This window comes from Triticum urartu, chromosome 7 (genome assembly GCF_003073215.2).
Source record: "Triticum urartu cultivar G1812 chromosome 7, Tu2.1, whole genome shotgun sequence".
Lineage (NCBI taxonomy): Eukaryota > Viridiplantae > Streptophyta > Magnoliopsida > Poales > Poaceae > Triticum > Triticum urartu.
Window position 1 is genome coordinate 630,757,158 of NC_053028.1, and position 14,192 is coordinate 630,771,349.

At 43.6% G+C, this 14,192-nt stretch overlaps 1 protein-coding gene across 1 annotated transcript; it reads left to right on the top strand.

The window, feature by feature from the left end:
• The first annotated feature begins 6,243 nt into the window (after positions 1–6,243).
• On the top strand, positions 6,244–11,115 carry LOC125521146 (elongation factor 2-like). The gene is made up of 3 exons (XM_048686193.1): positions 6,244–6,355; positions 7,742–7,870; positions 8,496–11,115. The coding sequence occupies exons 2-3, from the start codon at positions 7,780–7,782 to the stop codon at positions 10,934–10,936; spliced, it is 2,532 nt and encodes an 843-aa protein (XP_048542150.1). The 5' UTR covers positions 6,244–6,355; positions 7,742–7,779; the 3' UTR covers positions 10,937–11,115.
• Positions 11,116–14,192: the final 3,077 nt, after the last annotated feature.

The following is a 14,192-nucleotide window of genomic DNA, read 5'->3' on the forward strand; positions in this document are numbered from 1 at the left end:
GCTCATGAAGACCTCGGGCATTTGAGGAAGCCCATCGTCGGAATATACAAGCCAAGTTCTATAATGAAAATTCCCACTAGTATATGAAAGTGATAACTCAAGAGACTCTATATATGAAGAACATGGTGCTACTCTGAAGCACAAGTGTGGTAAAAGGATAGTAACATTGCCCCTTCTCTCTTTTTCTCTCATTTTTTTGTTTTGGTGGGCTTCTTTGGCCTGTTTTTTTATTTGGGCTTCTTTGACCTCTTTTTTTAGTCTGGAGTCTCATCCCGACTTGTGGGGGAATCATAGTCTCCATCATCCTTTCCTCACTAGGGAAATGCTCTAATAATGATGATCATCACACTTTTATTTACTTACAACTCAATATTACAACTCAATGTCTAGAACAAAGTATGACTCTATATGAATGCCTCCGGCGGTGTACCGGGATGTGCAATCTTCTAGCGTAGCAATGACATAAAAAAATGGAAAAGCCATGAAAATATCATGGTAGCTATCTTAAGATCATGCAAAGCAATATGACAATGAATGCTCAAGTCATGTATATGATGATGATGGAAGTTGCATGGCAATATATCTCGGAATGGCTATGGAGATGCCATGATAGGTAGGTATGGTGGCTACTTTGAGGAAGATATAATGAGTCTTATGTGTGACAAAGCATATCATATCACGGGGTTTGGATGCACCGGCAAAGTTTGCACGAACTCTCGAGGTGAGAAAGGGCAATGCACGGTACCGAAGAGGCTAGCAATGATGGAAGGGTGAGAGTGCGTATAATCCATGGACTCAACATTAGTCATAAAAAACTCACATACTTATTGCACAAATTTACAAGTCATCAAAACCAAGCACTATGCGCATGCTCCTAGGGGGATATATTGGTAGGAAAATACCATCACTCGTCCCCGACCGCCACTCATAAGGAAGGCAATCAAAGAAACACCTCATGCTTCAAATTTGTCACACAACGGTTACCATACGTGCATGCTACGGGACTTGCAAACCTCAACACAAGTATTTCTCAATTTCAAAATTACTCAACTAGCACGACTCTAATATCACCACCTTTATATCGCAAAACTATTGCAAGGAATCAAACATATCATTCAGTGATCTACAAGTTTTATGTAGGATTTTATGACTAACCATGTGAATGACCAATTCCTGTCATCTCTCTAAATAGATATAAGTGAAGCAAGAGAGTTTAATTCTTTCTACAAAAGATATTCCCACGCTCTAACAAATATAAGTGAAGCAAAAGAGCATTCTACAAATGGCGGTTTTCTAAGTGAAAAGAGACAGGCAATCCAAACTTCAAATGATATAAGTGAAGCGCATGAAGCATTCTATAAAGCCATACTCAAAAAATATAAAGTTAAGTGCAATGAGCATTCTATAAATCAACCAAAGACTATCTCATACCAGCATGGTGAATAAAAGAAAAGTTAAAACTAAATGCAAAAGACGCTCCAAGATTTGCACATATCACATGAACGAAACGAATTCGAAAACATACCGATACTTGTTGAAGAAAGATGGGATGCCTTCCGGGGCATCCCCAAGCTTAGACGCTTGAGTCTCCTTGAATATTTACTTGGGGTTCCTTGGGAATCCCCAAGCTTGAGCTCTTGTCTCTCCTCCTTCTCCTCACATCGAGACATCCTCGATCTTCGAACAATCCACACAAAACTCAATAGAAAGCTCGGTAAGATCCGTTAGTATAATAAAGCAAATCACTACTCTAAGTACCGTTGCAAACCAATTCATATTTTGCTTTTTCATTGTAGCTACTGTAATATAACTTTTCCACGGCTTAATCCACTGATAGAAATCGATAGTTTCATCAAAACAAGCAAACTATGCATCAAAAACAGAATCTGTCTTAAACATGACAGTCTGTAGTAATCCGAACATTCACCATACTTCTGGTAGTCCAAAAATTCTGAAAGAATTAGGAAAAATAGAAAATTTGTATAGAAAGACAGTGCAAAAAGTTTCAGAACCATTTTACGTTCCAGTAAAGAATGTAAAATCGCACACTACAGCCAAAGTTTCTGTCTTGCACCGCACAAACCAACAAGCAATGTAAACATCCTAAAGGCAAATCTTGGCACATTATTTTTATTTTTAAACTTTATAAAAGAACACAACAGAAATAAATGACTATCTAAAACTTCCGGGTTGTTTCCCTGGCAGTGCTTTCTTTAAAGCCATTAAGCTAGGCATATAGTGCTCAAGTAATGGATCCACCCGGATCCCAAGGTATATCAAAGCCAATTTTAATTAACAATGATTTGTGATTTAGTAGTGAGCACAAAGTAACATATATCATGCAAAAACGAAGTCTAACTCTCTTCCTATGCATTGGCATGTCATAAGAGAACAATTCATGCACACATAGTAAAGGCCAATGCATAGTATAAACAAGTTCTTGCAATTTTATCATATTGGAAACATGGAGAGGCGGAGATGTAGTTCCTCTCTCGTAATAATTGCAAGTAGGAGCAGCAAGCACATGCATATTATATCTATCAAAATCATCATGTGTAGTAGTAAAACGCAACCCATCAATATAATCCTTAATAAGGGCAAACTTCTCCGATATAGTGTAGTCAGGAGAATTAAAAAAGATAATAGGACTATCATGCGTGGGTGCAATAGCAAAAATTTCATGTTTAACATAAGGAACCATAGCAAGTTCATCTCCATAAGCATAATTCATATTGGCATCTTGGCCACAAGCATAGCAAGCATCATCAAAAAAGGATATTTCAAAAGAATCAACGGGATCATAACAATCATCATAGCAATCATCCTTCGGTAAGCACGAAGGGAAGTTAAACAATGTATGAGTGGAAGAGTTACTCTCATTAGAAGGTGGGCACGGGTAGCTAATCCGCTCTTCCTCCTTTTGTTCTTCGCTCTCATAAGCCCACAATTTCATCAATTTCTTCTTCCATAGACTCCTGCAAAATATTAGTCACTTCTTGGACAGCGGAGGAGTCCTCAATATATGGTTTAACATATGCATTAGAAGCATAATTGTCATAACAATATTTAAGTATGGCAAAATTTTCAGATTTGTAAAGAGTAGCATCATACTTTCCAATCAAAGAAGCAATTTCATAAGCACCCTTAAAAGCAACATATTCAATTTGTTAAACATCATAATAATTATAAACACCCTTAGCATACGAAAATACGATTCCATTGTCACTAAACTCACATTGGTAGGGAAGGTGTTTCTTAGGGTCTTTAGAACAACAAGTAAAATCATATAGCATACAATTGCAAATGATGAATTTGATCCAGTAAAAGTTTCCCTTTTTCAGATATGCGGTGTCGCACATAACAAGCATGCTCATCTAAAGATTTGCCCTCAACTAAGCTAGTTGGGGTTTCAGCACGAGCACATAGGGATCGAAGATGATCCAAGTAAAAAGCTTTAGGAGTGTGATAGATTTTGAGTGGTTCCTCAACCATTGGTGTAGTAGGTCCAACTATTTTTTTGGTATTTTGCGTTTCCTACCCATAACTAAAGATAGAAAACAAGAGCACAAAATAAAAACTACTTAGTGATAAAGCAAACAAGCACACACGAGAATATTCACCCCACGCTATAACTCCCCGGCAATAGCGCCAGAAAAAGGTCTTGATAACCCACAAGTATAAGGGATCAATTGTAGCCTTTTTCGATAAGTAAGAGTGTCGAACCCAACGAGGAGCTAAAGGTAGAACAAATATTCCCTCAAGTTCTATCGACCACCGATACAAATCTACGCACGCTTAACGTTCGCTTTACCTAGAACAAGTATGGAACTAGAAGTACTTTGTAGGTGTAACGGGATAGGTTTGCAAGAATATAAAGAGCACGTAAAAAAACTAGGGGCTGTTTTATGTAAAGAAACAATAAAGTTAGTATAGTGAGTGTGGAAAAGTGGTGGTAGGAGTTGCAAAATTGTCCCTAAGCAATTGACTACCTTACTAGACCGATAGCAAGTTTTATGTGGGAGAGGCCACTACTAGCATGTCATCCCTGACTTGGGAATTCTATGCACTTATGATTGGAACTATTAGCAAGCATCCGCAACTACTAACGTTCATTAAGGTAAAACACAACCATAGCGTTAAGATATATTGGTCCCCCTTTAATCCCGTATGCATTAATTTCTATGTTAGGTTGAAGCTTCTGTCACTCTTGCCCTCCAATACATAGTCCTATCAACATACAACTAACCCTATGGTGTGATTCACGCGCGCGCTCATATGATGGGCACCAAAGGACAACAACATAACCACAAGCAAATTAAACCAATCATAGCAATTCACCAATTACCGATAGGACAACGAAAATCTACTCAGACATCATAGGATGGCAACACATCATTGGATAATATCTACATGTCGGTCTCCATGTCGATAGCTGGAAATATGAACTGTTCCGGTCTCCATGTCACAGCCAAGTCACCCTGCCCCTTTGGGCCCAATATATCTCGTCTTGTTCCAGTATGTTTTTCTATAAGAACTGTAAGTTCCTTCTGCCTCGCCTTAACTTCATCGTTCATATGAGCTCGCATGAGCTTCTCTAGTTCTGTTTGAACTTTCCTCAACTTCGATCGTGAATTTTTTAGTACCGTCCGATCCCACACATGCAGATCATTATGGACAGACTCAAGCTTGTCTTGGATGCTCTGACACACGCCATTGTGTACTACTTTTTGCCATGCAGTTCGGACGATTTCCTCCACTGTATCTTCTGCTAACCAACGTGCCTCAAGTCTTCTTTCCTTCCTTTGGCCATTAGCTACATCACGGAGATGGTTTGTGTCTAGACAAATAGGCCGATAGTCAAATTTTCCCATCTCCAGGTTTATCAATCCTGCCCAAGGATGCATCTGCGCCCATGACTGGTTAGACACTGCCCGGTCTAGTCTTTCTCTTATTCCTTCTCAAAACCAAGTAAACTTATCCCCTTCGTAACCAATATCTTCTAGGGAGCAGTCTGATAAAGCATCTTGAAACGCTTGCATTTTTGACTGATGCCGAGGGCCCCCCTTCTTTTTCAGAAGAGTAAATAATCTCATTGAAGTCCCCTATTACTGTCCACGGTAGATCTATTTTGAATGCAATTCACATAAATTATTATAGGTACGGTCCTTGTTATTCCAACTAGGTTCTCCATATAAACAAGTCAATCTCCAAATGTCACCATTCGATTCTTCAACTGACACATCAATATAGTCTAATGTAGTTGTCTGGGAGTAGATCCTCACCTCCTTCTTCCAGACTAACAAGAGACCACCTCTTCGACCATCTAGACTTGGAGCAACTATCTTGTGGTCCATCTTTAATTTCTTCTTAACCTCATCTGCCTGAAGATCAACTAGGTGCATCTCAGACAGGAAGAACACATCCGGGCTATGCCTTCTCTGAATATCCAGAAGCGAGCGAACCGCCGGGGCACCAAGGATGGCCTCGACAGTTCCAGCTTATGAGTTTCATTATCCTTGATGGTACTCCAACTACTCCCAGCCACAAGCAAAACTTGCACGAACAGATCTTGAACTTGCACGTGCAGATCAACCACCTATATTTGTACGTACAAATCACTTGTCCTTGTACGAACAAATCACACCTCAAATAAACAATCAGTCAGAAACCAGATCACTAGTGCGTGGAGTTAGGTATGTGCTCTTTGGTCATTACTACACCGATCGTCCATGACTGTTCTAATATATGTGCCGATTTTCCCCTTGTTAAATTCAAGCACTTTGCACGATGATTTAAACCATGTTGCTCATGGCTTAGCTAGTATGGACGGAGCTCCTGGCCAATTTGCTGCTGAATGATGTATTCTGTTGGACATGAAATAAAGCTAAGCCGTGACGGCATTCCCCGAAAAAGAGCCACTTATTCGTTTTATTTTTTTGAGTGTTGCTTATTCATTTGTTTTTTGTTTTTTCAGGGAATGTTGGTTATTCATCTCGTTTTTGTCCGGAGCAAAGCTTATTCATCTCGTGTGAAGTTCTCGCCACGTCTATCCAGGTCATCCTTGGGGGATGTCAAAAACAAAAAGTCATCCCTTGGGGTGTTAAAAAAAAAGGTCCTCCCTTGGGCCAGGCCGCTTGCCTGACTCCACCCAAACAGGCCTTCTGGGCCGTAATCGCGTGATCGCCGTCTCCCCATTCGCGCATCTGGCCCGTCACAGTACCAGTATATATACCGGCAAGCGAAGCCGCCCTAGCCTCCCTCCCTCCACCCCTCCCATTCTCTCCGGGAGCGCCGCCGCTTCCTCATCCCCCAGACTCTCGCCTCTCGACTCGGGAGGCGGAAGCGAAACCCCAAGGTGAGCCGGACCTCCGCTCCCCGCTTTCCCCCAGCCCCCCTCGCTTCTCCGGTTGCTTCGTCGGCGCGTCGCTTCTCCGGTAGCTTGGCCCGCGCGTCGCATCTCCGGTTGCTTAGCCTGCGCGGTCGCTTCTCCGTAGTCCGTACTAGCTTCTACCTGGTCGATTGGTTGATTTCACCGCTTCCAGTCCCCCTCGGTAGCCGTATGCGCTGCAGTTCCCTTTGCTGGATTTGTCGTCGTTCGTCTGTACTTTTACCTGTCCCCAAGCGCCGTAGATCTGCTGTTTCGTTCGTCATGCTCTCCTGTTCCGGGGAACGATTTCGCTCTGACGAGAGTATACGCGTCGGCTGATTTATGTGCGGCATCCAAGGGCGCGGATCTGTGGTTCCGGTGCTGGTTTTGGATATTTCGCTACGCTGTTTGTTCACGGGGTTGTTAGTATATTAGGGTTTTTGCTCGCTTGCCTGTCTGTGGTACCTGGTCGGGTTTGTTCCGCTGCCTTTACATGCGTTCTGCATGAACTTCTCTGTGTGCATCAGCGTTTTATGTTATTTTAGTTCAGCCATTCTGCATGACTTTCTCTCTGACCAGACCATTTCGTTTATATGAGTATTTTCTGTGTGTTTCCTCAGTCCTCCCCATGTATGGATGGTTGCACCTTTGCAAAGTTCAACTCAATGACTGTTATGTGCCATTGTTTTAGTGTTTATATGCCGGTAATTACATGATATTGCAGTCAACAATTGTGCATAAAACTGTGATTCCGTTGCAAATAACTTTTGCTCCATCCCATTTACCCCAAGTCCTGTCTTAGCCTGTAATCATCTACTACACTGTTTTGCAATTCCTACATGATTTATTCTGGTGAAGTTTCTCTATGGTTTATCCCTTTATTAGTTTTGCAGTCCTGGAAGTTCTTGAAGGTTTATTAAGTGAGTTGGTTACCTGTTTTTGCTTCATAGCTGTGTAGCTCCTTCAATTGTGGAGCACCAGCTTTTGCATCTACACTTCTCATGATGTATTCATTTATTTCTTAAACATTGGCTGGTCTAATTGCTTTGTGGCTATTGTACTTTGGACAATTAGGTTTTCAGATCATGGTCTGTTGGTGCTAGTGTTGGCTCAAGCATTTTTGTTTTAATATGCTTGATATATATATATTTCACTTCATCAGGTCTTGTTGGTTGAAGTGTTAGTTAAAATATTAAGGTAGCAGTGCATCTGACTTCTGGGCATACAACAATATTGGTAGCAATTTTGATTTAGACAAATGTGATTTTAATTACCTGGGCAGAGTATTGTTATATTAGTGTCAGATTTTTCATATATTTGTTAATTTACACTTGATTCTTGTTTGATTCTGATAGCTTGCTATTCCTTGAACAGGAACCATATTTCCAGCGTGACATTCAAACACAGTCAAGATGGTGAAGTTTACAGCGGAGGAGCTCCGTGGAATCATGGACAAAAAGAACAATATCCGGAACATGTCGGTTATTGCTCATGTAGACCACGGTATGTGCCTGAACAGTGACATTATTGAGTTTACTCAGTAGGATCTTGTTGATTGATGTTCTTGTAGCCTGCTCATTCTACTGTTTTGATTTTCAAAACCGTATCTCTTTGAATTGGCTAAATTTAGTTAGCTGCTTTAGCATTGTTTTGAAATAATAACTACTTTCATCCCTAAAAACCTATAAATCCTATTTCATGTCTTGGAATCTACTGTTACTGTTTATTCTATGATGATTGATTTCTGCTTTAATAAGCTTAAATGTAACTATTGACACATCATCCCAGGCCTCAGAATCTCCCCAGTTTGGTGCTTGCTGATGCTATTTGCTGAATGCATTACAATTTCTATGATATGAAGTTCATGTGGTTGTACTTACTTCTAAATTGATTTCCTGATATTTGTGTTGTTTGCAATGTCCCACTAGATTTTGTTTAACCATGTTACTAAATAGCTGGTTCGCCTTATGTTTACCTTTTTATTTCTTGATTGTTTGAATTTACTGTACTGCTGTGTCCTACTTCTGTCTTATAAGCTATTATTTTCATTTGTAATCATATGGATTGTGTTCAACCATCAAACAAGATGTTCGTGCACTGTTCTCACAGATTATTTACATATTTGCAGGCAAGTCTACGCTTACGGATTCCCTTGTGGCAGCTGCTGGGATTATTGCCCAGGAAGTTGCTGGTGATGTTCGCATGACCGATACCCGTGCAGATGAGGCAGAGCGTGGTATCACAATCAAATCCACGGGTATCTCTCTTTTCTATCAGATGACTCCTGAATCACTCGAGATGTACAAGGGCGATCGCGATGGGGATGAATACCTGATCAACCTTATTGATTCACCTGGCCACGTTGACTTTTCTTCGGAAGTCACAGCTGCTCTTCGTATCACTGATGGAGCTTTGGTGGTTGTTGACTGTATTGAGGGTGTCTGTGTGCAGACTGAAACTGTGCTGCGCCAAGCTCTTGGTGAGAGGATTAGGCCAGTCCTTACTGTGAACAAGATGGACAGATGCTTCCTTGAGCTTCAGGTGGAAGGTGAGGAAGCATATCAGACTTTCTCCCGTGTTATCGAAAATGCCAATGTCATCATGGCAACATATGAAGATGTGCTCCTTGGTGATGTCCAAGTGTACCCTGAAAAGGGGACTGTTGCATTCTCTGCTGGTCTGCATGGGTGGGCTTTCACCCTTACAAACTTTGCTAAGATGTATGCCTCCAAGTTTGGAGTTGACGAGGCAAAGATGATGGAGAGGCTGTGGGGTGAGAACTTCTTCGACCCAGCCACAAAGAAATGGACCTCCAAGAACACCGGGACAGCTACCTGCAAGAGAGGTTTCGTTCAGTTCTGCTATGAGCCAATCAAGCAAATCATAGCCACCTGCATGAATGATCAGAAGGATAAGTTGTGGCCTATGTTGAAGAAGCTTGGAGTGACCATGAAGAATGATGAGAAGGACTTGATGGGCAAGGCTCTCATGAAGCGTGTGATGCAAACTTGGCTGCCTGCCAGTCGTGCTCTGCTTGAGATGATGATATTTCACCTCCCCTCTCCTTCAAAGGCCCAGAGGTACCGTGTGGAGAACTTGTACGAGGGCCCCCTTGATGACATATATGCAAATGCTATCAGAAGCTGTGACCCTGATGGTCCTCTTATGCTGTACGTCTCCAAGATGATTCCAGCATCTGACAAGGGTAGATTCTTTGCCTTTGGACGTGTTTTTGCCGGGAGGGTTGCAACTGGCATGAAGGTCCGTATCATGGGTCCCAACTTTGTTCCTGGCCAGAAGAAGGATCTGTATGTGAAGAGTGTCCAGCGTACTGTTATCTGGATGGGAAAGAAGCAAGAGTCTGTTGAGGATGTTCCCTGTGGTAACACTGTTGCTTTGGTTGGTTTGGATCAGTTCATCACAAAGAATGCAACCCTGACAAATGAGAAGGAAGTTGATGCCTGCCCAATCAGGGCAATGAAGTTCTCTGTGTCCCCTGTTGTGCGTGTTGCTGTTCAGTGCAAGGTGGCCTCTGATCTTCCCAAGCTTGTTGAGGGTTTGAAGCGTCTGGCAAAGTCTGACCCTATGGTTCTCTGTACCATTGAAGAGTCTGGTGAACATATCATTGCTGGAGCTGGAGAGCTTCACCTTGAAATCTGTTTGAAGGATCTGCAGGATGACTTCATGGGTGGTGCTGAAATCATTGTTTCCCCTCCTGTCGTCTCCTTCCGTGAGACTGTTCTAGAGAAGTCCTGCCGTACAGTCATGAGCAAGTCCCCGAACAAGCACAACCGTCTTTACATGGAAGCTCGCCCCTTGGAGGAGGGACTGGCTGAGGCCATTGATGATGGGCGCATTGGCCCACGTGACGATCCTAAGGTGCGGTCTAAGATCCTGTCTGAGGAGTTTGGCTGGGACAAGGATCTTGCCAAGAAGATTTGGTGCTTTGGACCTGAGACGACTGGCCCCAACATGGTTGTTGACATGTGTAAGGGAGTGCAGTATCTTAATGAAATCAAGGACTCTGTTGTGGCTGGGTTCCAGTGGGCGTCGAAGGAAGGTGCACTGGCTGAGGAGAACATGCGTGGCATCTGCTTCGAGGTCTGTGATGTTGTTCTCCACACTGATGCTATTCACAGGGGTGGTGGTCAGGTCATTCCCACGGCCAGGAGGGTCATTTATGCTTCTCAGCTGACTGCCAAGCCAAGGCTGCTGGAGCCTGTGTACCTGGTTGAAATCCAGGCCCCGGAGAATGCGCTTGGTGGCATCTATGGTGTTCTGAATCAGAAGAGAGGGCACGTGTTCGAGGAGATGCAGAGGCAAGGTACCCCGCTCTACAACATCAAGGCCTACCTCCCCGTCATCGAGTCCTTTGGGTTCTCAAGCACCCTGAGGGCTGCGACGTCCGGCCAGGCCTTCCCCCAGTGTGTGTTTGACCACTGGGACATCATGGCTTCTGATCCTTTGGACCCCGGCACCCAGTCTGCGACGCTCGTCACGGAGATCCGCAAGAGGAAGGGGCTCAAGGAGCAGATGACCCCTCTATCCGATTTCGAAGACAAGCTCTAAATTTTTGGTGCTGTTATCCCCTACCTGGTCTTGTGTTGTTAAAGAGAGCCGCACTATTTTTTATCGATGAGTCTTGCTGTTAATGACCTATTTGTCGTGATACTGGGAACTATGTTTTGAGATGTCTGGTGATGTAACGGATGTTTTACTTAGATTATGTATCTGTTGTCCACTGGTTCTTTTGCTCTTGTGTTTGATCTTTAGATTTGCCTGATTCTTCGTCTATATAATCTTGCTTTCTCATGAAAAAGTTGCATCTTCTGATCAGTGGTCAGTATTCTCGTTCGTTGACAGTTAAGAAACTGTTTTGTTTGCATTATTTTTGCCTGCTCTTATTATTATTTCCTTGTGCACTTGCCTCCACCCTATGTTCCTCACCAGCGTGTTTTATGCCCTTCTTATTACAGACACTTCATGGTTGTTTAAATTTGTAGCAAAAGATGTGTTCATGAAAGTAGAGGCTGCTCTCTATAATTTCCTGTATCCGAGCTGCAGCTTCTTTCCTCTAGGATTCCCGTTCTGCCGGTCTCCCTGCCCCCTTGCGAGTCCCTCCCCTTGTGGCCTCCATCTCCCTTGCTGCCGGTAGCCATGGTGTTCGTGTTCGGTGGAATGGTGCTTTGAATTCTAGGTGAAGTTTTCTCCACGGTCACTAAGGTGCCTCCCAGATCTGGTGGTCTCATCGGTGGGGCATCTTCTTCTCTCCCTTGGGGCCATGCAGGTGGCAAAGAGGCTGAGAAAAAGTTTACCTCCGGCGAGGGATACTTTGGCGCCCCCTTGCCGGTTCCATGGCGAAGCTTAGACCCGTCTGATTTGGTGGATAAGAAGATGAGGAGAAGGGAGATGGAAGCTGCAAATGAGGTTGGTGTTCTTTATCGAGGTCTTTGTGGCAGAGCTACGATGCACGCCGGCTGCCACCCTCCACCGCCTCGCAATCGACTCTTCCAGCTGAAGGGCGACCACTCTTAGTCCTTTTGGCCTTGATGCTTAGGGGGAGGTAGTGCAACTCTGACCAGGTGTGGCGGTATCAATGGTCTCATTCTTAGGCATGCGTCGCTGCGGAAATAGGGCTATGGAGGCCCCGTCGTCCCAAGTGGCGTAGTCCCCGATGATGGCGAGATTGGAACCATGAAGGAGTTGTTTTGCACCCAATCGTGTTTTCTCTTCTTTGTCGGGGGTCCTCTTTGCAGTCACTGACTAAGTTGAATTTTTGTTTCTCTTGGAGGCCTGATGTAAAGTGTACACCGATGCTTATCTAATGAAAAAGTCTGGATCCTTCGGATCCTCTGTTAGAAAAAAAAGATACCGACTACCTGCTGAGCTTCACTGTACCATAGAAAAATGTGCATACCTTCTCCGGACCAACTCTCGTGCGTACCTGACGCGTATCGCTAACATGTTTCCAAGTTGTTAATGCCCACGTCGGCCTAGAACAACCCCTCTGCGTCAAAAGCTCCCTGGGTTGGCTTGGCTCCAACGTCGCCGACTCATCCTCCCCAACTCCAATGCGTCTTTCGCCGAGTGATAAAGAATGGTTTGGTGGGCGCCAATCATGAGAAAAAAAATTGTTTGTTGCTGTGAGCGTCGAGTGTCGGCGGCCAGAGGAAGACCGTGTCATCGGCAGGCTTCTCCTCCTCGGCGTCTTCATCGACATGCTTCTTGGCAACTCGATCAGTTTCAAGACAAAATCTGGTGCGCAGCGCGCTTAACAACAAGAAGAACGTCGTGTGCAGGATTACTGCCCCAGAGGATGAGGTGATGTTGGAGTGGAGCCATGGGAGCGAGCGAGCTTCGAAGGTGCAGTTCCAGGCGACAATGGGATCAACAAATTGGACACGTGGCAACAACCCTTGTGAGGTATGGATCGGAGTTGGTTTGGAGACGGTAAGCACATGGCCCAAATTTTGGTCACATGTTAGGGCGTCTCCAACGCTATCTCTGTAATTGGACACAATATTCATCCACGGACCACGTCTGAATGCGTCCAGGGGCAGGATACGTGAGCCGATCATCCAACGCTGTCTCTCAAATAGGCATTAAATCCGGACAATGGTGGTGGGCCAGGCGGACCTAAAGGACAAATCACATGGGCTGGGAGGACATGTGGTCCAACTGACAGTGGGTTAAGTGGACCTCCACATGATGTCCAGACTCCCGCAAAGACCTTGGTTCCGATTCGGGGGAAAACTGATATGCAAAGTAGCTCGTGAATGTTTAGGGGACTGCATTGGATGGCAAAAAGTGTTCGGACCACGTGGTCTGGATCTTTATGCAAGCTTTGCATTAGGGCAATGTACAATGGTGGCATATGAATACATATGTCTCATGTCAAAAAAATAGCTTGAGGCATCTATATTGATTTGTTCTCCCCCCAACACAAGCTACTACCGGTGGGCCTCATCAAAGAATATAAAGTAGATTCCACTACACATGCACCCTTACTCTTGACTTCAACTTTTTCAGCTTTATGCATCAGATCACACTTTTTCTCCCCAAACACCCGCCTCCTACCGAGGATCCCGCCACCCCATCCGAACCTACTTTTCTTGACTTTCGATCCAAATGGCCTACGGGGCATCACCCTAGCTAGGGCTATGCATTGGCCATGCCCTTACCGCTTTGGAGATGCCCTTAGACTGTATCATTTTTGCAGAGATAACCCTTTACTTTATAAAATCAACCCATACTTCACATCGTTCACTCCCACTAGCAAACCTGTATTCTTATTTTTCTGGCTAAACATAAAAAGTACTCCCTCCGTCCCATAATGTAAGGCGTTTTTGACGTGTAGTGTCAAAAAAGTTTACATTATGGGATGAAGGGAGTAATATATTGAATTGAATGTTCAATTATGGATTCGTTTTGACTGTCATCTTTGTCTTGATGAGATATTTGAAACAAAATCATTGCTGAGTATTTTTGATTTTTTTTCTTGTTTTAAACTTTACTCAAAACTTGATGTACTGGTCATAAGCACGTACATGTCTGGGGAGGGCAGATGTTTGTAGTCATGTTTCAAAAAGCATAATAATAATAATGATTTTGTAAACATATACTACATTGATCTTGTTTTAAAGTTCTCATAAATACAAAGATGCCAGTGAAAACAATTTTGAAACAATTGGTTCAAAAATATTTGACACAATTATTGATGGGAGAGTGAGAACGTGACATATGGAGTGCGGGTTGATTACCCAATTTCTTAGGTCAGACCGTCTCCCTCTACCCAATGGCTTATTCAGCACCTGTGCATTTGGTG

What these genes read in the sequence shown, in the direction of transcription:
- LOC125521146 (XM_048686193.1), top strand. Translation starts at nt 7,780, where the DNA reads ATGGTGAAGTTTACAGCGGAGGAGCTCCGTGGAATCATGGACAAAAAG. An exon ending in TATTGCTCATGTAGACCACG is followed by an intron (nt 7,871 to 8,495) that starts GTATGTGCCTGA and finishes ACATATTTGCAG; the next exon opens with GCAAGTCTACGCTTACGGAT.